This window comes from Mustela putorius, unplaced genomic scaffold (assembly GCF_011764305.1).
Source record: "Mustela putorius furo isolate JIRA1106 unplaced genomic scaffold, ASM1176430v1.1 tig00000281_pilon_pilon_pilon, whole genome shotgun sequence".
NCBI lineage: Eukaryota > Metazoa > Chordata > Mammalia > Carnivora > Mustelidae > Mustela > Mustela putorius.
Window position 1 is genome coordinate 22,589,248 of NW_025421343.1, and position 24,504 is coordinate 22,613,751.

General features: G+C 40.0%; 2 protein-coding genes across 6 annotated transcripts; one reads left to right on the plus strand and one right to left on the minus strand.

The window, feature by feature from the left end:
• Window positions 1–2,073: 2,073 nt before the first annotated feature.
• LOC101678914 (tetratricopeptide repeat protein 39B-like) lies at window positions 2,074–19,337 on the minus strand. 2 transcript variants are annotated; one of them, XM_013062983.2, is made up of 2 exons: window positions 18,068–18,414; window positions 2,074–4,619 (listed from the first exon to the last, which is right to left on the minus strand). In XM_013062983.2, the coding sequence occupies exon 2, from the start codon at window positions 4,448–4,450 to the stop codon at window positions 2,684–2,686; it is 1,767 nt and encodes a 588-aa protein (XP_012918437.1). In that variant the 5' UTR covers window positions 4,451–4,619; window positions 18,068–18,414; the 3' UTR covers window positions 2,074–2,683. The 2 variants fall into 2 exon arrangements, with proteins under 2 accessions (XP_012918437.1, XP_004765567.2); XM_004765510.3 differs by having other exon boundaries at window positions 4,461–4,619; window positions 18,190–19,337.
• Window positions 18,519–24,415, plus strand: SRSF7 (serine and arginine rich splicing factor 7). 4 transcript variants are annotated; one of them, XM_004765511.3, is made up of 8 exons: window positions 18,519–18,656; window positions 19,681–19,861; window positions 20,139–20,315; window positions 21,183–21,257; window positions 21,341–21,451; window positions 22,885–22,938; window positions 23,468–23,503; window positions 24,118–24,415. In XM_004765511.3, the coding sequence occupies exons 1-8, from the start codon at window positions 18,629–18,631 to the stop codon at window positions 24,170–24,172; spliced, it is 717 nt and encodes a 238-aa protein (XP_004765568.1). In that variant the 5' UTR covers window positions 18,519–18,628; the 3' UTR covers window positions 24,173–24,415. The 4 variants fall into 4 exon arrangements, with proteins under 4 accessions (XP_004765568.1, XP_004765569.1, XP_004765570.1 ...); XM_004765512.3 differs by having other exon boundaries at window positions 21,341–21,442; XM_004765513.3 differs by lacking the exon at window positions 23,468–23,503.
• Window positions 24,416–24,504: the final 89 nt, after the last annotated feature.

The window sequence follows — 24,504 nt, forward strand, 5'->3', positions numbered from 1 at the left end:
TTTAACAGTCCTTTCCCACAACCTCCTAATGAGGCTGGAAAGCTACCACTCAATCTTCACCCTCCCTTACAAGTAGAAGTGGCCCCATGAATATTCCTGGCCAGTAAGATCTACGAGGAAATTCCTGGGAAGGCTGTCTCTTCCGAAACAAAAAGACAAAGGGTCCTAAGAAAGAGAAAGCCTTTTTTCTTCCTTAACCATTCCTCCTCCAGCCTGCCCAGCTAGGACATAAGGCCTGGAGATGAGGTAGTCTCTTTGCACTGAGTAAGGAGACCTGCACAAGAAGGCCAGCATGGCATGCAGAAAAATAAAAGAGCCATACCAGACCTGGGCTACCTGCCTTCAGATTTCTTGTGTTTGAGACAGACTCCTACCTATTTAAGCAACTGTTTTAAGCTTAAACTCCAGATAGTATCTGTTTTAAGCTCCAGATAGTAGGCATTCCACATACATTTACTTAACCAGGTAATAAAATTGCTCTTCATTGGAAGAAGCTGGGACAAAGCACAAAACTAATTTAGCCAGGAGTTACTTCTCTCATAAGTGACCAAGATCAACAAAGAACAGAAAAAGCAAATTAAACAGGTCAAATTTCAGATTGGCAAAGCAGTATGAGGAAGGCATCTTTGCTTTTTCTAAGAAAGTGATTTAAGTCCTCTGCACTGAGTAACAATGTATTCTTATTATTACTACTAGTAATAGTAGTAGTAGGAACAGCACATGTGTATTAACTCAAATATTAAGTAACACAAAAAAACATGGAAGAGGAACTATTAACCCTGCTTTACAGCCAGGGACACTGAGGCCCAGAGGCCCAGGAGCACGTGACGAGCTAGTACCCAAGCAAGGATACTCATCCAGGCAACCAGACCAGAGCCCTCTTCACCATCGTACTAATTAAATAATGTGGAGGAAACCTTAAGCACAGTTGTTCACCTGAAAGTCTATTTTTAGTTAATGAGGACCGTGCTTTTCCAAGCGAGCATTTTTAAATCTGAAATACTAGCTCCTCATTGTGCTCCAGTTTTGATCGCTTGGACACCCAAAGCTTTGAAAATAATGTTTCACTCATTTTAGCAAACCAGACTTCCCCAGCAAGGTCTGTTTCTGAGGGTGACTTCCCAAGGGAGGATGCCTTCAAGCCAGATTTAATGGCCCGGAAATTAAATGGTCTAGGTACGGATTTTACCCCCCCCAAGGCAGGTAAAGCAATACCCCATGCCTCCAGCTGCTGTTTACTCTTAGATTAGCCCACTGACAATGGCAACTGGATAGACCCTCAGCGTTTAATTATGTTGTACCCTACCCTTTGGGAGGGTAACTAAGGGTGGGCCCAGTAAGTAACTCAAGTCTCCCTCCATCGGCCTAACCTGTTTTTTTCCACCCAGTGAATCTATCCTCCCTGCTTCCTCCGATTGTCTTCAAACGGTTTGCCTGTGTGTGTGTGTGTGTGTGTGTGAAGGGGGTGAGGCTTGTTCTTCTCTACCCTGTGGCAAACTATATATCCATAGTTGAGCTTCCTAGTAAAAAAGGTAAAATAAACTACAACAGGTAAAAGGCAAAATAGACATGGGGGGAAATATCTTCTCTGTTATAAAAAGCCAATAAAAATTGCTATGAAGGGGGCGCCTGGGTGGCTCAGTGGGTTAAGCCGCTGCCTTCGGCTCAGGTCATGATCTCAGGGTCCTGGGATCGAGTCCCGCTTCAGGCTCTCTGCTCAGCAGGGAGCCTGCTTCCCTCTCTCTCTCTCTCTCTGCCTGCCTCTCCATCTACTTGTGATTTCTCTCTGTCAAATAAATAAATAAAATCTTTAAAATGCAAACTATTTTTTAAAAATTGCTATGAAGAGGGAAAAACATTCATAGACTGCTGTTCGGGGCACCATTGTTCTGAAATGTCAGTAAGACCTTAAATATTTTCTTTCTTTTAACAGTGAAAACATTTATAGGGCATTGAGATTCCTGGTGTAGCTACTTTTCCTATTTTATTTGCAAGTCGTATACATTATCAAGTGAGATGTTAAAACATATTTTTTGTTTTTGAAAATGTTATCTAACATAATTGAAAAATCCATAACGTATAAGAGAGAGTATATTTCATAATATACAGTTGACCCTTGAACAACATGGGTTTGAACTGAGAGGATTAACTTATACATGGATTTTTGTTTTGCTATGGTACAATACTATAAACATATTTTCTCTTGTGATTTTCTTGACCTTTTTTCTCTAGCTTCCTTTATTATAAGAACATAAGTATGTAATACATGCAACATACAAAAATATGTCAATCAACTGTTATTGATAAGGCTTCTGGTCAAGAGTAGACTATTAGTGGTTAAGTTTTGAGGGAGTAAGAAGTTATATGCAGATTTTTGACTGCGTGGAGGTCAGTACCCATAATCTCCGTGTTGTTCAAGGGTCAACTGTACATCATTTGCCTTTTCTTTTTCAAGAATGTGCATGACTCCAATTGCCAGTCTAAGACATTCCATTTTATAGGTAAGGAGAAGGAAAGAGTGAAAAGTAATGGCCAATTCCTTTCTTAGTTGTTACTGATCAGATACTTAGCAGCTGCCTCTTCTTGGATTTCTTCCACAAAGAGATGATTTTTCTGTTAATTACCTTGCCGATTGCAGATACTTCACTTATAATAAACAAAACCACACTTTGTGTCAAAACCGTCACTTTTCTTTGGCTATTTGTTCAAGAGCTATGTGAGCCCTGAACTGTAATCGGGCTTCCATGGAATAGTCTTTGTAGTTTTTTATGTTGTCTAGGTTTTTTGTTGCACTGTCATAATCTCCTTTTAGATAGTGAAGAATCCCTAGTTCATAATAAGCATACGGCACTAAGTAGTGGTCATATTTTAACAATTTCTCCTTCTGAATGACACGATTAAAGTACTGTTCAGCTGTCGAATATCTGCCTAAGTGTTTCAGGCATAGACCTTTCAGTAAATTTAACAAACTGATGTCATCTGTGCCATACTCTTTATTTGGATTTTCTCGTAGAAGGTCTTGTCCTCTATTAATTATCGAGAGCCAGCTTGATATAAGGTCTAATTTTTTGCTCATGACATGGAAACCACTCCAGATGTAAATGAATTCCAGGATGGGCTGGACTGTGAACCAGCCCGTGGTAGTGCCGTAGCGCTGACCCTTGTCAGAAGCAAACTTTTCTATTGGCACAGAAGTTCCCAAGATTTTGATTCTCAGGCTATCCACTTTTAAGAAGAGAGAGTTTACGTCCTCACTTCCTGATCTGACAGACTCCGAAGGAAGCAGAGCATGTAGCATAGCTTTACTGTACATGTATATTGCCTTGGACCACTTGCTGTTATGATACAGTAGATCAGCATAGCGGTAAGCCTGCTTCCAATTCCGCAGAAAAATGTGGCACCACATGAGTTCCCAGTAACACAGGTGATGAACCTGCTTCCATTCGTTTTGAATCAAAATGCACTCCTCTAATACTAACTGTGCGTTTCCAAAGTTTCCTTTCAGCATACTAAAACGCGCATGAAAAAATTTAAGTATGACACAGTTTGGAAATTTCTGGAGGTAGATTAGGAAGAGGTCCTCCACAGCAGAATTCTGACCCTTTTCAACACCAACAGCTGTATAGATATAACTGTAGTAAAAGAGGAGAGTCAAAACACTTAAGATATTATTGATATGGGATCCGGATGCACTCTCATGAAGCAAAGTCAGGCCTATCTCCTTATCACCAGAATATCCAGCAATATTGAGCAGTTTAAGGGTCTTTGGTGGCACAAGCGATAAGATCAGGTTGAATGCTCCAAATCCGAATTTTACTCCTCCAACCAGGTGTTGGTAGGTTTTGCTGTGGTTGTAAGGTATCTGTGTTAATACTTGTTGACAGTCTTTGTATATTTGATAACTTAACCCAATGTTGATTGCACTTTTAAGAAGACCAAACATACTGTCATCCTGTATAAACGTGATGGTGGCTCTCAGAATCAAACACTCAGCATAGCAGACTTCCGCATGCAATTCCTCCTCTTTGATAGCCTTTATTCCCTGTTTACTCACGAGATGAGAAAAACTTGTCATCCTAGATTTTCTTCGGAAACTGTTACAGGTTTTCAAAGCCTCCTTTGTGGCAGTCATTCCAGTCTGTAGATCCAGGGGATCAACAGTCAAGATGGCCTTGACAACCATAAGGATGTTATAAATCAGGGCATGGTAGATGCTGTTTTTCGACCACGGATGAATGAGATCTATGGCCTCTGAGAATCTGTTATTCAGAAATAAATACAATCCAGTTGTGCATTCTTCCAGGGAAGAGGTTAGAGTCATTGTTGTTGCCACCGGGATAACTTCATAGGCGTCTTCAAACTTGTCCTCCTCACTTTCTGCCTTACTTAGAGTGAATGATGTAAAGTTACTCCCCTTATCATTTTCTCTTTTACTGAGAGTAAATGACATATTTGCTTCCCTGCTTTAGAGATGAGCAGTATCTGAAGGGGAGTGATGCAGCCACAGTGAGGGTCACTCCTGCTCTCCGGACGGGGTTCCCTTCTACAGCTTGAGGCGTCGCTGTAACAATGGAGGCAGACAGACTAACAGTGTGGGTGCAGCATTACGATATCTTCATCTATACCAGACAAAGGGGGAGGGCGAGAAAGATCATTTTATTTACCTAAGAGGTATTTCTGAGAAGTTCAAATCATCTGTAATACATAGGAAACATGTGAAGTAAGTCCTTTATAAACAAAAAAGTCTTGTGTCGATCATATATGTTTTCAGAAATGTTGATGGGGGGAGGGCGCCTGGGTAGCTCAGTGGGTTAAGCCTCTGCCTTCAGCTCAGGTCATGATCCCAGCGTCCTGGGATCGAGCCCCGGATTGAGTCCCACATCGGTCTCTCTGCTCAAGGGGAGCCTGCTTCCCCCTCTCTCCCTGTCTGACTCTCTGTCTACTTATGATCTGTCAGATAAATAAATAAAATCTTTTAAAAAAAAAAGAAATGTTGATGGGGAAGGCTTATTCTGTTTTAAAAGTTTTATTGAGATAAAATTGACAAATTATAAGATATTTAAAATCTATAATGATGGTTTGGGGGGGATGAGAACATTTTTCTACTCTCAGCAGATTTGAGTTATATAATATGGTATAATCAACTATAGTCATGTTATATAGTAGATCCTCAGACCTTATTCATCTTATAACTGAAAATGTATATTCTTTTACCAACCTCTCCCAACCCCCTCCCTGACAAGTGTCCTTGTTCTTAATGTTCCCATAAGGGGACTTTTCTGCTGAGAGTTGATAAAAGAACCTGGAATAATGTTGCTCTGTGCCTTCTGAATTCCTCCTTTTGGAGTTGGCTGTTCAAAGTTTGAAACCAAATACCAGGTCGAGTTTTCTACTCTCTACCTGTGCCTGGGACCAGGTGGGTAAATGTTTAATTAGGGGATAAAGCATCAGTGAGCCCCCTTGGCAGCACATCACACGTAAAATCACAGTAACTATCAACTTAATAAAAAGGTCATGTTTTGGTGCCTTCTGCCTCTTGCATCTATAGCCTGTGGGTTCTGAACTCGGGCAGGAAAAGACATGTTATTTATTGACCCCTAAGGCCATCTCCTTCTCTTCCAACTCTTTATTCCCTCTTTAGATGATTGGTACCATCATCCACACTAGATCTCTCTTTTTTTTCCCTCCTCCCATATCCATCAGTAACCAAACCCTGTCAGATCTACTTTGCTGAAGGCAGTACCTCTCTGTTGTCCTCCAAATCACCCTGGATATTCTTAACAAGGTTATAATATGGTAAAATGGTATAATATGATAAAATGCACAGACTGTGAAGTTAGACTGCCTAGGTTTGAACCTGATTCTCCACTTGCTTGATTTTACTGTGTCTCTGTTTCTCAACTGCAAATAGGGACTAATAGTACTTCTACCGAAGAGTGGTTGGGAGAATTAGGTAAATTAATATATGTAAAGCGGTCAGGATAGTACCTGGCATCCATAGTAAATACTCAATACATTATTCTATACACATCCCCCATAGCCTGACATAGAGCAGGTGCACACTGAATTGTTTTAAAATAGGTTTGGGATGCAGGCTGCTGTGTGCAGGAGTCTCACAGCTTTTGGTGATGGCAGTGGAGTCATTCTATCATTCTCTTGCTTAAAATGTTCTGTATAAAATGTCTTCTTTACCTCTCTCTGCTTATCTACTTTTAAAAAGTTCAATCTAACAAGGTGCCTGGCTGGTTCCATTGATAAGGCATGCCACTCTTGATCTCAGAGTTGTAAGTTCAAGCCCCACGTTGGGTGTAGAGGTTACTTAAAAATATAATCTTAAAAAAAAAAAAAGGATCAGTCTAGTGAGAAGGGATTAGGGAACACTAATATTGAGCTGGGAAGATCAGTCAAGCAGGGGAGTAAAAGAGAGAGGGAGAGTTGAAGGTTCACAAAGGAATATTCAATGAAGAAGAGGCAGAGAGAGAAGCACAGAGGCAGGGAGGAAAATCCTTGGATAAGAAGAAAAGTCTCTTGCACTGACAGAGAAGAGCCTCCTTTTCTGTCCTTCATTTACTACAAATTGAATTGAGCTCCTTCAAGATACTGAGCACTGTTCTCGGTGCTGGGGATATAGCAGTGAACAAAACAAAGACCTGAATCCCATGGAACTGATTTTCTTAGGCGAAGGGCATTCTGGCAGGGAGAGGGATGCTTTGATGGGGAGGAAGACAATAAATAAATGAATAACATGTCAGCAGTTGATATATCACTATGAAGAGGAGAAGACAGCTTAAGACAGAGTTGGGAATTTTAAGAGTGATGGGGTGTGTGGTACTTGGTATTTTATGTAGGGTAGTCAGGGCAAGCCTCCCCAGGAAGGTGACATTTGAGCAGAGATGTAGAAGATGTGAGAATCTCTTGATCTCTTCTTTCAGTCTAAGATAGGCGAACATCTGTGTGTTCCCATGATGCCTTGTACTTACCTCTATCCCAGCACTTGCCACATATATATATATATATATATATATATATATAAAATATCTTTTTTCAGCATCTTTTATAGCTATCTTCATCACCAAGTACAATGACTGACACTTAGTCATTAAATTACCATTTATTGAATGACTAATAACAGTTTCCAATTTATATATACTAAGATAAATTCAAGATGAAGTAATCATTTGACTGTTAAAACTATGAGATTCAGAAAAATGTACCAGTGAATACTACAAAGAGTTGATGTCCTTAATATAGTAAGATATCCTAAAAATCGCTAAGCTAGAAAAAACACCCCAACAGAAAAATCAACAAAGGACATAGACAAACTGCCAGTAAGCACAATGTTGAATCTCACTGTAAATTAAAAAATGCAAATTAAAAAAAATAACATACCCATCTTAAAAGTGAAATTTGCAGATTAAAAAAAATTGATCCAGTGTTAACGAAGGTGCAGAAAACCAAGTACCTTTGTGGACTGGTTGATGGGTATATAAGTGGCTGCAACCATTTTGGAGAGCTATTTGGCAACAAGTTTTAAAAGTTTTTATATTTTTAATTATTTATTTATTAAAGATTTTCTTTATTTGACAGAGAGAGATCACAAGTAGGCAGAGAGGCAGGCAGAGGGAGAGAAGGAAGCAGGCTCCCTACTGAGCAGAGAGCCCAATGCAGGGCTCGATCTCAGGACCCCGAGATCATGACCTGAGCCTAAGGCAGAGGCTTAATCCACTGAGCCACCCAGGTGCCCCAGCTTTTACATTTAAAAAAAAATATTTATTTATTTTAGGAGGGTCAGGGGGGAAGGGCAGAAGGAGAGGGTGAGAATCCCAAAGCTGACTCCCCACTGAGCATAAAGTCTTACAGGGGCTTGCCCATGGGGCTTGTCATGGGGCTTGGTCCCACAACTCTGAAATCAAGAATCAGTCGCTTAACTGACTGAGCCACCTTGGTACCTGAGCTTCGACATTTTTTTTTTACACTCTTTGACCCAGTAATTGCACTTATGGAATTAGTCTAAGGACACAATCAGGGATATACATAAATATCTATAGAATGTATATACACTTCAGCATTATAATACAAAAAATGAAAAACATGTAAATTTCTTACAGTAGTGGATACTAATGAAACAGAATACTATTGCAAACATTATAATGTTGTAGAATATTTAAGGACTTGGGAAATTGTTTTCGGTGTAATACACTGTTTTAGTCCATGTTCTCCAGAGAATCATAACCAATGCCAGATACATACAAAATAATATATAAAATAAGGAATCGGCTCATGTAATTCTGGAGGCTGAGAAGTCTCCAGATCTGTAATTGACTAGTTGAAAGACCCAAGAGCCAATGGTATAGATTCTGTCTGAAAGGCAACAGGCTCAAAACTTGCAGAGCCAATATTTCAGTTATAGCCCTAAGGCAGGAAGCGACTGATGTCCAGGCTTAAGCAGTCACAGAGGAGGAATTGACTCTGGCTCAGCCTTTTGTTCTGTTCTATTCAGGTCTTCAATTGATTGGACGTGGCCCACCCATAACAGGGGAGGCAATCTGCTTTACTCAGCCTACTGATTCAAATGCTAATCTCATCCAAACACCCTTGCAGACACACCCAGAATAATATTTGGCCAAATGTCTGGTCCTGTGGAGCAATCATGTTGAGTCATAAAATTAACCATCACATATACTAAGTAAAAAACAGAAGATTTTTATGAAACTATGTGATACAATTTTTTCCAAAGTGATATATGCATAGATAAAAATTAGAACTATACATTTCAGATCATCAATAATGGTTATATCTGAGTGGTGGGATTAAGAATAACATTTATATATTTATTTAACAACATTCAGTAGCTATTAAGCACCTACTGTATGATACCAACTATGCTAGGAACTAGGTATACCATAGTTAATGAGATGGATTTGGACCCTGCCCTCACAAAATTCACAGCCTGGTATTTGTGCTATTATATAATTTCCAAAATCAACCTGATACTTGTAATCATGAAAAAAAGCCTATAATTTTTCAGGCTTATATCATATACTTCTCACAACTGGATGAAGTGGGTATTATTGTCATTTCTCTTACACAGGGGAAAACTGAATCCCAGTGAAGTTAAGTGACTTGCCCAAAATTATAGTTGGTGTGTGTAGAGAGAATAGGATTCAAACCCAGGTGGTTGGACTGCAGAACTCACAGTCCTAGTCAACAGTACAGCATGAGCTAACTTGTTTAATTTTATTTAATTTTTTAAAAAATTATTTAATCTCTGCACCCCATGTGGGGCTTGAACTCACAACCCAAAGATGAGGAGTCACATACTTTTCTGACTGAACCAGTCAAGCACCCCAAACTTCTTCTTTTTAAGATTTTATTTATTTGAGAAAGAGAGATCATGAGCAGTGGGGAAGGGTAGAGGGAGAAGCAGACTCTCTGCTGAACAAGGAGCCCTGTGCAGGACTCAATCCCAGGACCTTGGCATCATGACCTGAACCAAAGGCAAATGCTTATCTGACTGAGCCACCCGGGCTGCCCCCCAAAAGTTAAGCATCTGCCTTTGGCTCTCGTAGGGCTCCCTGTTCAGTGAGAAGCCTGCTTCTTGCTCTGCCTCTCCCCCTGCTTATGTTCTCTCTCTATCTGTCAAATTAGTAAATAAAATCTTTTTTTTTTTATAGATTTTTAAAAAATATTTTATTTATTTATTTGTCAGAGAGAGAGAGAGAGAGCGAGCACAGGCAGAGTGGCAGGCAGAGTTAGAGGGAGAGGCAGGCTCCCTGTGGAGCAAGGAACCCGATGTGGGACTCCATCCCAGGACGCTGGGATCATGACCTGAGCCGAAGGCAGCTGCTTAACCAACTGAGCCACCCAGGCGTCCCGTAAATAAAATCTTAAAAAATAAATAAGTCACTTGGCAATTATGTCTTGAACATCTACTTTGTACCTGGCACTGTTCTAAGATGCTTGGCCTACAGCAGTGAACAAGACATATTTTACTGGGAAAGTTAAACCATGTAGGCTTATTTTTTTTTTTTTTCATTTTGCTTTTCTATATTTTCCATTTTCTGTAGCAAAAGTAAATTATTTTTTATAATTTAAGAAAGTTTTTACATTCTCAATTTAATATTACATGGATAATCAATAATCTTTTTTAAAGGATTTTATTTATTTGAGAGAGAGAGCACACAGAGGGAAAGGGAGGAGACTCCCCACTGAGCAGAGAGGCCAAGACAAGGCCCAATCCCAGGACCCCGAGATCATGACCTGAGCCAAATGAAGGCAGATGCTTAACTGTCTAAGCCAACCAGGCACCCCTGGGTAATGAATAATCTTATCCATATAACCCAATGGAATAATTGAGCTAAGTACAGAAGAGCATAAAACACTGCTATCCAAAATAACTCAAAATTTTGAATTGGATTATGATTATTAGCTTTGAATCATTTTTCAAAGTATGCTTGAACATATATTACATCAATGAATACAAATGAGGCAGCAAATGTCTAAAACACTTAAGTGATTTTTCTAAAACCAAGTAGTAAATTGCAGAGACTGGATTCAATTTCAAGTCTTCTAAGTCCCAGGTCATTGCTCTTTTCATTAACTCAGACTATATTCATCAAAGAGGTAGCTGGATGGCCTTGGGCAAATAATTTAATTTCTATGATTCTAGGAAGTAATACAGTTAAGCTAAGTTTTTAAGTATGAGTAGGACTATCATAGGTAGAACTAGACTGGCCACAGAAACAATGAAGGAATATTAATATTATAAGGATAATGGCGTAAGGGAAGGGGCAGAGGTTTGTTCAGAAGTGAGCAGTTTGCTTTTATTTACAAAGTGAAAAAAAAAGAGTTAACATATGTAAAACACAAAGTATAATATCTGGCACATAGTAAATACTCAGTGAATACCAACATTTAGTAAGATCATTGGGAGCTAGAGCCCTCTTTTGATATGAGAGAAAAATGAGGCCCAGAAAGTTTGTAACACATCTAAGATAATATGATTAGTTGATAATAAAGATGAGAATAAGAACAACAAAAAAGATGAGAACATATGTTGCCTGTCTTCCCAACTCAATACTTTTTCCAATTCATATTCATGCTGGAATATAGCTATAAACACAGGCTGAGACAGTGATCATGGACTGTGGGGAATCATACTCCACACCAATGAGGTGCAAATTGCTGGGGACCGTTTTGCCAAAGAAAGATCAGTCACGTACTATATCAAAATTATATAGTAATTGGGATGCCTGACTGGCCCTTTGGTAGAGCATGTGATTCTTAATCTCAGGGTCATTGAGTTCAAGTTTCATGCTGGGCATGGAGCCTTGTTGAAATAAAAAAAATTTTTTAAATTTTATGCTAATTATAAATGTTCTATCTGAATTAGTAAAAAGTTAAAGGATATTTTGGAAGAATTAAATTTTATATATTCTAAAGTGTGCGTGGGGGGGTATATAGGCTATAAAAGTGCTTTGTAAAAGAAGGAAACAACATAGTGCAAAGTTGACCCTCAAATATATGGTATTATTTCACATTCCCATTACTGTGTATAAGTGCCAATTTTACTGTACTCCTGAAAAAAATAGCATGTTGTCTTAATTTGCATTTTTTGTAAGGACAGACATTTTTTTCTTTGTGGTTCTTCTTGTCTGTTTCTGTGGGGGGGGGTTTCTATTTTTTTACTGGGTGGAGTCATTCTTCTTTTTTTTAAAAGCAAGCTCTGTGCCCACGGTGGGGCTTGAAGTCAAGACCCTGAGATCAAGAGTTACATCCTCTACCGACTGAGCCAGCCCGGAACCCTGTCATATTTTGTTCTTAACTAGAGATTCCAGACTTGGATTTTGGCAACTAAGGTAGATCTGAAAAACTTTTTTCTTTCTTTCTTTCTCTTTCTTCTTTCCTTCTTTCCTTACTGCCTTCCTTCCTTCCTTTTTTTCTTTCTTTCTTCCTCTGAAGATTTCATTTATTCATTTGACAGAAAGCATGAGCAGGCAGAGAAAGAGAAGCAGGCTTCCTGCTGAGCCGGGAGCCAGACGTGGGGCTCTATCTCAGGGTCCTGGGATCACGACCTGAGTCAAAGGCAGACAACGAACCAACTGAGCCACCCAGGCGCCCCCACAAACTTTTCTCCACCAAGAAACCATGAAGAGGAGTGCCAGGCTGGCTCAGTCAGAGGAGCATGCTGACTTTTGATCTCAGGGTTGTGAGCTTGAGCCCCAAGTTGGCTGTAGAGATTACTAAAAATAAACAAACTTAAAGGAAGAAAAAGAAACATAAGATTAAAAAAAAAAAAACAACAACCTCTTAGCATCCTTTCATTAAAAAGGGGGGGGGGCGCCTGGGTATCTTATATGGTTAAGCCTCTGTCTGTGGCTCAGGTCATGATCTCCAGGTCCTAGGATTGAGCCCCATACTGGGCTCCCAGCTGGGCAGAGTCTGCTTCTTCCTGTCTCTCCACCTTTCCCCCTGCTTGTGCCCTCTGTCACTCTCTCTCTCTCTCAAATGAATAAATAAATTTTAAAAGGGGAAGAAGAACACTTAAAAAAACAAGACATATTCACAGAATAAAAGATGGTTCTTCCCAAGAGTGATTGGCAATCATTCCTAGTTTTCTGAAATTGGAGATATTTTTATCAAAGTTCTGATAGTCCTCATGGCAAGATTTGAGAACCACTGTACTCACTGTGTTATAATTCTAGGTCTTAGTCTCATTTGAAAAACGAGGTGGTTAGACTAATGATTCAATAAAATTCTTCGTTTCCCGGGGCACCTGGGTGGCTCAGTGGGTTAAGCCTCTACCTTCGGCTCAGGTCATGATCCCAAGGTCCTGTGGTCGAGCCCCCCATTGGGCTCTCTGCTCAGTGGGGAGCCTGCTTCCTCCCCTCTCTCTCTGCCTGCCTGTCTACTTGTGATCTCTGTCTGTCAAATAAATAAAATCTTAAAAAAAAAAAATTCCTCGTTTCCCTATGTGTTTCAAACCACTCCTCTTTTTAAAAAAAGATTTTGTGTGTGAGAGAGAGAATACGAGCTGGGCAGGGGGGAGAGGGAGAAGCAGACTCCCCATTGAGCAGGGAGCCTGACCTGGGGCTTGATCCCAGGACCCTGAGATCAGGGCCCCACCCAAAGGCAGATGCTCAACTGACTGTGCCGTGTAGGTACCCCTCAAACTGGTTCTTAGTTATCTCTTTGGGTCATGGTGTATGTATCCATTTGTCATTGACTTGGGAATAACTTTTCTATTTTCTTTAAAAACAAAAAAAAAAAAAAAAAAAGGTAGGGGAGCCTGGGTGGCTCGGGGGTTAAGGCCTCTCCCTTCAGCTCAGGTCATGGTTCCGGGGCCCTGGGATCCAGCCCCACATCGGGCTCTCTGCTCAGCAGGGAGCCTGAATCCCCCTCCCCCCGGCTGCCCCTGCTGCCTATCTGCCTACTTGTGATCTCTGTCTGTCAAGTAAATAAATGAAAAAAAAAAAAGTATGCTTACTCTTATAGAAATTAGCTTCAAGGGGGTACCTGGATGGCTCAGTTGGTTAGGTGTCTGACCCAGTTTCCAGTCAGGTCATGATCTCAGGGTCATGTGATTGAGCCCTGAGTTGGGCTCCAAGTTGGACACGGAGCCTGCTTAAGATTCTCTCCCTCACCTTCTGTCCCTCTCTCCCTCTTTCTCTCTCAAAAAAAAAAAAAAATAGCTTCAAAGACTTTCTAATAAAAAGCAACAACTTCCCCATTGTTCGTGAACATGTGTCTCTACGTTCCATAGACAAATGCCTTTGTATAGAACTTTTAGGATTTGATTTTAGGATTCCTGTAGATTTACTTTTCCTAAAGAAAACTTTTTCTGCCTTGTTGCTTTTTATAAGTATCAGATTGTTTTTGTCTGTGTGGATAGGGTCAAAGAAGAAGAGTGACAATTTCACTTTGAAGTCAATGAGGGAAGAGACAAAGATGTCTGAGGAGTGGCCATTTAAGGCTGGTCACTGTGTTTCAGGGTCTAGACCCCAGCTTTGCAGAAACAAAACTTCATTTTTGTCAATGCACCCAGGTCATGTCAAATTTTTAGCAACTGATAAAGGTTAGTCAAACCACGCCTACTCCTGCTCCTCTTCATTCTCCTAACAGCTAACATTTATTGAGTACTCAGAATGTGCTAGACACTGGGCAATTTTAATTGCTTGATTTACCTCACCTAATCCTAACAACAATTCCATTTTGCAGATGAGGAAACTGCAGTACCAGGAGATTAACAACTTGGTCAAGGGTAGGCAGCTATTAAATCGTGGAGCCAAGCTTCAAACCCAAATGCCACACTCCATGAGCTTATGCTCTTAATCATTACACTACACCCATCTACCTTAATCATTATACTATACTATGTTATACTATACTATATTATACCTACCTAAAAGTTTATTACCCCTGGGTTTTTTTTTCTATAAAGATTTTATTTATTTATTTGACAGACACATAAGTAGGCAGAGAGGCAGAGAGAGGGAGAGAAGGAAGCAGGCTCCCAGGGAGCCTGATGCGGGGCTCGATCCCAGAACTCTGGGATCATGACCTGAGCCAAAAGCAGAGGCTTTAACCCACTGAGCCACCCAGGCACCCCTATTACACCTGTTTTAAGGAAAGAATTCATGAGCAAAAATCATTCTTATTAACTTACAGTACATGATATTCATTTCCAGGGATTAAAAGATCAGCATCAAAACATCAAATAAGAGAAGTCAATGGTCTTGAGCAGTAATATTTAAGTATAGCTGAGGGATAGCTAATAACATAGGTTCTCTCTTCAGATAGTGCTGAAGGAACAGCTAAACTCCATCCAAGCCAGTCTAGCTCTCTCTAGTTAAGACAACAACAAGCTGACTAAGTCCCTTTCCTTAATACTCTTTCTTTAGATAAGGAACAACATAATTGAACAGGGTTTGATGGTTCTACAGTTTCATAATTTTTAATACAATCAGGCATTCTCCAGAAAGCCTCATTCTGCCTAGACTGTTTTATACACTTCAGCCACCTATTTAGGAAATATTGGTATCAGTGGATCACTCTTGCTTCACATTTTCGTTTTTCCTGGTTTCACTCTTTGAGGTTGGTTAAGGCACTGGCATTCTTAACTGTTGCTCCCCCACCCCCATCTCCATACTTCAGTACTGATCACAGTCCAGTACTTGGCTAACGAAAAGTTAATTTCTTTATACAGTAAGAAAGAATTATAAACATGATTCTCAGAATTGTAAGAGCATTGTAGAGGGAATTGAAGATTATGAAAGGTTGAAAAAAGAAAATTGTAGTTGAATATAGCTGTTGGGACTGACCGATAAGACATATATATATATACAGCACATAATAAGTACCTATTAAAAGACTAGTGTTTAGATGTACAGACTATTTCTTTACATTAAAAATAGATACATGTGCAAAAGGTTCTAAATTTTTTTGTTTTAAGGTATTCACATACAAGCTTAAAATAGTGACAGTGATTTAAAAAGTGAAACTAAAATGGAGAAGAAAATAAGAGTGAACTTTTTCTTTAATGCTTCTCTAGAAAAACTAAATCTAGGAAATGCAGATAAATTTTGAAAGCTGCTGTAAAAGGATTAAGAATTAACTCACCCTCTCCTAAACTAATAATATAATAAATATTTAACAACAGTAAGAATTACTTAGTATTTCATATTAGAAAAATCTTAGAATATTTGTTGAATTAAACAGCATTTATATTCTATTTGAATCTGGGAACATGATCTTAATTTAACTCACAATGCTATGGGTAGAAGTTTATGTGGCTGAAACTGATTTCAAAAGAATCAGTGGGAATTAAAGTACTCTCTACAATAATATCTTCCTGATTTGGATTCACATTTAGTGAAAGAACTGGTTATGTTTTCTTAGAGAAAGAGTGCTCAGTAGAATAGTGTATGAAAATACTATGCAGAACTACTGTTTTTTCAAGGTACGTAGAATAGCAAATCCCTACCTAGAATCAGTCCTCTTCTAATAGAGATAAATAACCTATAATTAGAGCTACCAAAGCACCTGTTTCTAGAGAGAAAGGCAAGCCTGTCAAGGTTTACCCGTTTTCTTTTAATGTGCTTGAAAGCAGTTTGTTACAAGTTGGAAAACTGCTTCTTTTCATATTTTTTACAGTATTACATCTTCAAAATTCTCTTTAGTGGGGCACCTGGGTGGCTCTGAGGGTTAAGCCTCTGCCTTCAGCTCAGGTCATGATCTCAGGGTCCTGGTATGGAGCCCCGCATTGGGCTCTCTGCTCAGCAGGGAACCTGCTCCCCCCTCCCTGCCTACTTGTGATCTCTGTCAAATAAATACATAAATAAAATCTTAGGAAAAAAGTTCTCTTTAGTACAATAGACTTTGTATTCAGAAACTAAAAACATTTATTGTAGCCTAATAGTACTATCTTTCATTCATATTGTAGCCTAAGTACTATCTTTGAATAAGTTACCTATGCTTTCTTTGTGCAACAGCACTTTTCATAAGTTCCTTTTTTTTTTTTTTTCCTTTGAGAGGGAGGTGGGAGGGATAGAGGGAGAGAGAGAATCTTAAGCAGGCTTCTCACCCAGCGTGGAGCCTGAGGTGGGGTTGATCTCACAACTCTTGAGATCATGACCTGAGGTGAAATCAAGAGTTAGTTGCTTAACAGACTGAGCCACCCAGGCGTCTCCATAATTTCTTAATAGAAGAAAGTCAAATTAGTGAGCCTTTACAGAATTGATACTCTATCTTCCAGGAAGTATATAAAAAGATCTTTATCATTTAATCCTTTGAGAAGAACCCAGTTAAGTGGTAAACAAAAATCAATAAAACTAAAGGAGAACTGGGGTGCCTGGGTGGCTCAGCCAGTTAAGTGTCTGTATTCAGCTCCAGCCATGATCCTAGAGTCCTGGGATCAAGTCCCGCATCTGGCTCAGCTCTCCCTCTGCCTGTGGCTCCCCCTGCTTGTGCTGACAAATATATAAATAAAATCTTTAAAAAAAAGAAAAAATGAGAATGTAACATATTCTATATAACTTCAATTTTCTGACAGAAATTTTTTTGCAATGTATATATTCTTTCCATAATTTGATAAATCTGAAAAAAAGTGTATGAATTTGTAGAATGGTCAAGAGAGGATCCATACTTCATTCAACTACTAAATTTCCTTTCTCTTGTACTCTGTATCATATATGTATATACATCATGTGAAGTTACAGATGAGAAACATAGATATACAAATATCTAAGGATTTCATCTTTCATGTGCAGCAATTCCAGCTCATATATTCCAAGTATTTATGGTGTAATGTCTTTTTTGTGTGTGACTGGTGAAAAAGAAGTTAAATCTGTATTTGTAGACTTGGTATTTGGCAAATACATTGTAAAATCAAAACTGAAAAGTATAGCATAGGAAATACAGTCAATAATATTGCAGTAATGTTGCATGGGTGACAGATGGTGACTACACTTACCGCAAACATCAAGTAAAGAATTATTGAAACACTACGCTGTACTAGTGAAACTAATCTAACATTGTCAACTAAGCTTAATAAAAATTAAAAAAATCAAAACTGAATTTTAATTGATTTTATCCGAAGATTTATCTAAAGATATCTAAAGTTTACATTTATTTTATAGAGAGAGTGGCTGAGCAGCAAGGCTGTTACTCAAAGACAGCTTCAAGTCCCACTCCTCAGGATATCAGTATTACTGGATGAGATGTGTTACCACAGAACAAAGCAGAAAGCACTAGAAAGGAAGCACAAGTTTAACTCTGTGCTTCAAATGCAAATAATTTCGTAATTGCCACTAGCTAGAATGCTTTAAGGATTTAGGGTTTTTGCACAGTTACATTATAACCGGCAAACGAAAAAATTCTATTTCTTTTCCCCCAGACTCCTAAGAATTCATATAGTGTTGGTGAAAATTGGTTCTGAAGGAGCTGGAGGGTCGGTGCAGTGTCTGGGGCGGGGAGAGGGGGTCACTCCTTTTGAGGCCCAGGGTGCAGTGACCATTAGTCAGAATGGCGGGGTTCATGGAGTTCTCACTCTGGCCAAACTCCCGATTACCTCCGATGAGCCCCAAAGATGACTGGGTAGCCGTCCAGGCCAGGTTCCCCAGCAGAAAGGCGGCGGTAGCTGCAACATCAGCGGTTAAATTTTACAGCCTTTCATAAGGCCAGTCTAAGTACCTGTAGTAAGATTACTAGAGCGGAGGGTCCCTAGACTGGGGGGAATGAGAGGGAGGGAGGGAAAAGGGAAGGAAAATGGGGAAGGTAAGGAAAAAGGGGAGGGGAAGGGGCGGGACGCCGCGGTGATGTCCACAGGTTTACAGGCGCGGTCTGACGTTCCCATGGAAACGTATCCCTCCGCCCGTTCCCAGCGTCTTAGCCTCCTTAGTTCCCTCCGCGCCGCTTCTCCACTGTTTCCGCCCAGCTCCTTTGTGCCGCGCAGAACGTCGAAATGACGCATGCGCAGAGAGACGCAGCCGCCGCATATATAAACGCGAACCCAGACTCTTCCTCGTAGTGCCGCCGGGACCGTTGGCCACTGACGGGGTTTCGCTGCTTTTGTATTCCTTGCTCCCTGGGCACTGCGAGCTGAAAGAGCCGAGCTCGCGGGCCCGTTATCATGTCGCGTTACGGACGGTATGGAGGAGGTAAGAGGCCAGGGCCCGGTAAGGGACGTTGCTGTGGACGTAGTGAGTATTGCGAGGCCGTGGGGTTGGCGCGGCGGTTGGGAGACGGTTATTCCGCGTGCGTAATGGCGGCTTCGGCGCACACCATACGAAGCCGGAGGCCGCGGGGGCGGGGTATGGAAGTCAGCCGGGGGATGGCGGGTGCAGGTCTGTGGTGCGTTCCGTATTAATTCTTGGGCGATTTCATCTCCCACCACAGCTCGAGGCAGGCCGACGATCCCGTTTCCCGGTTGCCCTTCTTCGAGCCGCCCGCCTGCCCCCCCACCCCCCCGCTCTCGGCTGCCATTTTGCGCACATTGACGACCGTGGTGGCGCATTTCCTTGGTGCTTTCCCGCCACTTTAGCAGACAGATCTGGTCGCAGCCGTAAAATCGGGTGAATTTGAGACTGAACAAAAAGTGTGGCAGCTTCGAGCTGCGTTATCTCGTCAGACAATCGGTCGAATTGAGGAGTGGGAAGGGAGACCTAATCTTTTCGTCTGGCGGCTGGTTTCTTTTCTCTTTTAGCTTTTTCGAGCGCGGTTTATGGCCCTGGGGCGGGGAGCTGGAGTCTGGGCGAGCCTGCGCCTGGGGCGGTTGCCGCGGAGGACGAGAGCCGGCGCAGCCCCGCTCTCCCGGTCCGGCCCCTGCCGGGGCCCGCCCGCTGCCGACGCTGCCGGCCCGCGCGCTCCCCGCGCGCCCGGGGCTGCCGGGACTCGGGGGCGGGGCCGGGGCGGAGCCCGCCCCACGCCTCGGAATATCCTACCACGTGTCTGTGCTTCTGTTTTGGAGGTTATTTCCCTATTAGAATGTAAAGATCTTTGTCATACGCCTAGCTTTTCAAAATATAGTGGGTTTTGCTGGTTTTAAGGCTAAATTAAATCTTTGATAAAGCGTTAAACGAGCTATGCACAGTCTTAAGGCTGGCCTATTTGGGGCTCTGGATTCACTCAAGCTTAGACAAAATTTTGCATAACATGCATTGTTCTATTTGCGTTTTTAAACAGAAACCAAGGTGTATGTTGGTAATCTGGGAACCGGTGCCGGCAAAGGAGAGTTAGAAAGGGCTTTCAGTTATTATGGTCCCTTAAGAACTGTGTGGATTGCAAGAAATCCTCCAGGATTTGCCTTTGTGGAATTTGAAGATCCTAGAGATGCAGAAGATGCAGTGCGAGGCCTGGATGGCAAGTAAGTAAGATGGTTATGAAATTGATGTTTATTAGAATATTCCTCTGGTCTGGGTATTGAGCTAAGTGATAAGCTTGGATTCTGTAGTCTGGAGGAGACTCAGTAGCTAATCATGATTCTGTATGTTTTTAAGATATATGAAGGGGGCACAGAGGTGGAGTTGGACGGGTTTATAAAGATAGCTGAAGTCTGTGAAGGATAAGAGTGGTTGGAAAGTTCTAAATCTAGAAGTGATGTGTATTCTTTTGCATTAGAATTTTGTTGATTTTTTTTATAGGGTGATTTGTGGTTCCCGAGTGAGAGTTGAATTATCAACAGGCATGCCTCGGAGATCTCGTTTTGATAGACCACCCGCCCGACGTCCCTTTGATCCCAATGATAGATGCTATGAGTGTGGCGAAAAGGGACATTATGCTTATGATTGTCATCGTTATAGCCGCCGGCGGCGAAGCAGGTATTTATTTTAATAGAGGAATGGTTGGTATATTAGTTAATCAAGTAATTTTTTTATTAGCAAGGCACAAACTAGTATTTTTCTATAAACTTGAATGTTAATTGTACAGGTGTATTTTACAGTTTTTGTTTAATTAAACAAATGTTACTATATTAATAATCAACCTGGTCAAAACCTTTCAGGTTTCTTCGTTTGAGTCAGTCGCCTTGATTCAGAATGTCACGAGCCTTATGATATCATGCTGAGGCGCCTTGCAAATCCGACAATTAAGATCCTCCTAGACCTTGAGGTGATCAGCATAAGAGGCCAGATCCCCTCGAGTCATCTACACCTAGCTTCACCTTATTCTTTAAAGGGCAGAAAATTTGAGACGGTGATCGCCGTAACAGTAAATTTGGCTTACATTGGGGCCCCCTCCGGTTTAGAAAGAGGAACACCAGATTGACCACATTCCCAACTAGAAAAATCTTCTTGCGTCAATCAAGCCTCACCTGGCTCATTTGGCTGTCAGTTTGATCGTCGTTAGATTGAAGAAAACATCTAGATGCAGCGATCGGCTATAGATACTTCTAGATCGTCTAGATCTACTAGACCATGGGCCAAAGAGGGTCGACCTGCAAACTTGCAAGGTTTATTTTAAATACAAATTACAGTGTTTTATATTATGTAATTCTAAAATGTAATTCAGCTTTTAACAAATCTTTTTTTAGGTAGTAAAAAAAAAATAATAATAATAATAGGCCCAGAGTTTATTTCCAAATGAGACCTAAATTTAAATAGTTTTGAGATTTGATTTCAGCAGAGGCACACAAACTCTAAAAACGAGTTACCATCTAACATTTTGTTATTTTCTAACTTAAAAATTAGGTCACGGTCTAGATCACATTCGAGATCCAGAGGTAGGCGATACTCTCGCTCGCGAAGCAGGAGCAGGGGAAGGAGGTGAGGAAAAATAACTTAAGTTTTACCAGATGAAGAAATTTTAATTGGACATAAGACTTAATAAACTTTGATTTATTTTTTAGGTCAAGATCAGCATCTCCACGACGATCAAGATCTGTGTCTCTTCGTAGATCAAGATCAGCTTCACTCAGACGATCTAGGTCTGGTTCTATAAAAGGATCGAGGTATTTCCAGTATGTAACATTTTTTTTCCCTTATTTGTATTCAGATTGTCACGTCTTAATGACTGAACTTTAAGACAATGAGTGTCTTAAAGACCTAATGAAATGGATTGCTTCAGAAGATATCTTGAGACCTAAAAGTTGGATTTCTACATGACCTGTAAATGGATGTTACCGTAATTGTACAGATAAAAGCCCAGTCAGATTTTTAAAGGGTTGTTGGAGAGGTCATGGTAGAGGATGGTCCAGAGCACAAATCCTCAAGTCCTTCAGTGAGCACTCTGGATAGATACGTTGCTGAACTTTAGAGTCAGATTATGTCTGTCTAGGTAAATGATGCTACCTCTCAAAGGTGATAGTTGCTTGATCTCTGATAAGGAGGCCCAATAAAGGAGACTTAGAAGTCTCTAAGGAGACTTAGAAGCAGTTGAAACATAAATTTTCTTTTTGGAGTGATGGGGGGTGAATTTGAGACCATGGGAAGTTGTTTAGTAGTACACATGTGAGCAGATGTGTCCTGTTTTTAACCAGAGACTTAGACTGAAATGTAAGAAGTTAAAAAGCAAACTAAGAACGTTAGTTTAGTTTTGTTTTTATTCCATTTGTGGAAGACCTTTTAAGGTGATAGAAGTGGGTAAGATTCTAGAAAATGAGAAGTGGACCGTACTACAGTTGAGTCACTAGTAGGGAATGCCACTGGGAGTAAACTGTTAAATAATAGCACAAAATCTTTAAATGTAGGTGTTAGAAACTTTTAGTTCACTTGAGAAAACTGGACTCATAAATGTGCTTAATTTGACTGCAGGACCCCAGTGTGTGTATTTTAGAGCCAGATTTAGTTTGTTTGACAAATTGTCGGTCCTGAGCCATGAAAGCTTGATGATATAAGGATAAAGTCTTAAGAACCAGTTATGACTTTATACTGAGCTTATCGTCAGAAGAATTGAAGTCTCTGTTTAGGGGTCTATTTGATGTTGGTTTGATTCTTTCGAGATAGAATTAAACCAAACTCTTAAATGAAAACCCATTTTTAATTTCTCTTTGATACTCTATACTCTGTAAGAAATGTACCTTTGTACAGGAACTGTGATAATCAGCCCAGCTCACTGAGTATGGTAGAACCAAATATTTGAAGTGGTGGTTCTTTATTTTGACATCAGAGCTTATTGAAAGTGTTACTTGTTTAGTCTTAGGATGATAGAAGGAAAGAGTTGTGTCTTGCTTGGTTTTATTTTTTTTAATACCTTGTTAAAAAAAACACATAAGGTAACCTTTACACCCAGCTTGGGCTCTGACTCCCAACCCCTGAGATTGAGTCGCATACCCAACCCATTGTGTCTTAATTTTAGTTTTTCTATTCTTAGTTTACCTCATAAAGTGCTCAGTAGTGTTTAAAGATTGTTCCTATTAACTAATGGGTATAATTTGTTATTTTTTTTATTAAGATCACGGTCGAGGTCAAGATCAAGATCCAGGTCTCTTTCACGACCAAGAAGCAGGTAGGGTAAAAATCTGATTAATGCTCTTCTAGTTATATGGCACCAATATCCAAAGAGTTCAAAGTGTTTTGTTGAAATTTCAGATGTTAACTTTAAGCCTAGGTGTTGGTGGGACACAGTACCTTATTAGCAAACTGAACTTGAGAACTGCACTTACGGCCTATTGTGGCTGACTTCCTGGACAAGGAAATGTCAAGCTATAGTGAAGAAGTTTCTGGCTCTGGGATTACATGAAGAGGCCTTGTTAGAACTGATGGGCACATGGAGAAGCATTCTGAGATAATTGTGCTTAAAGCAGAATGTAAAGATTAATTGTGATACAGTGAAGCATTTTGCTCATTTTATGAACAGTTATTACAAGATTGGCTTCTGTTTGCAAAACTGGTAGATTCTTTTTCAGTTTAACTATACAGCCTGATCTTTTAATTTTAAGCTCAGGGCAACTTGGGGGTTCATTTCATGATACTGTGATTATAAGAAAGGGATTGGTTAGTATTTTTTCTTAATAGCATTTCTCATGTTTTGACAGCCGATCAAAGTCCAGATCTCCATCTCCAAAAAGAAGGTAAGCTAAATAATTTGTTGCCAAATCTTAACTGTCAAGTGTGGCCTCTGTGGAATTTGTTTTGCTTACTGCTTACTTTTGCAGGCTTTGAGCTCTTTGGAGAATTGGTGCTATATATATTACTAGATACTAAGTTTCTTAGGTGATTGCTTTCCCCACTTCAACTTTAGCTTGTATTTTTGATGGATATTTAGTAATGAAATGTTAGGATGATTATTAAGATATTTAGTGCTGTGACCCTTTAACTGTATAACTTCATGTTAAGAAACCTGCTTTTTCCTCCTCATGGGATGATAGGTATATGAACCCACAGTAAGGAAAAATGTTGATGTTGAAATCTTACAGCTAAAATATTATCTTGCTAATTAGTTGCTACTTAACGATCAAAACCTCCCAGAGTTCAAATTGCAATAGTAGCAAGGAGGCTGTTAAGCCTAATCTTAAACAGGGACAAAGGATTTGTATGTAAATATTTTGGTTTTTCGTTTTCTGCTATATAGTGCTCTTGGCCACCTTTGAGTTTATTGAAATTGAGTTTTGCCCTAACATGTACATGAGAAGAGTAAATTTCAGTAAATACTAATCAGTGCCGAACTTAATGTTTTTCTTTTTAGTCGTTCCCCATCAGGAAGTCCGCGAAGAAGTGCAAGTCCTGAAAGAGTGGACTGAAGTTCTCAAGTTCACCTTTTAGGGAAAAGTTATTTTGTTTACATTATTATAAGGGATTTGTGGTGTCAAAAGTGTAACCTAGGAAGGGTATTTCAACAATCTAATCAAAATGGATTTGGATTATTACTCTGTAAATTTCACAGCAGTAAGATAATATAAATTTTTGTTGAATGTATTAACATCCTATGGTCTGAAAATGTGGGTTTTTATTTGGCACATTTAAATAAAATGTTTCTAACTAGATTTTTGATTTGTGTTCAATATTAATACTCAGTTTGTTAAGCTTCAGGGGTAAACCCTGATAACCATATTCATACAGATCTCCATTTCAA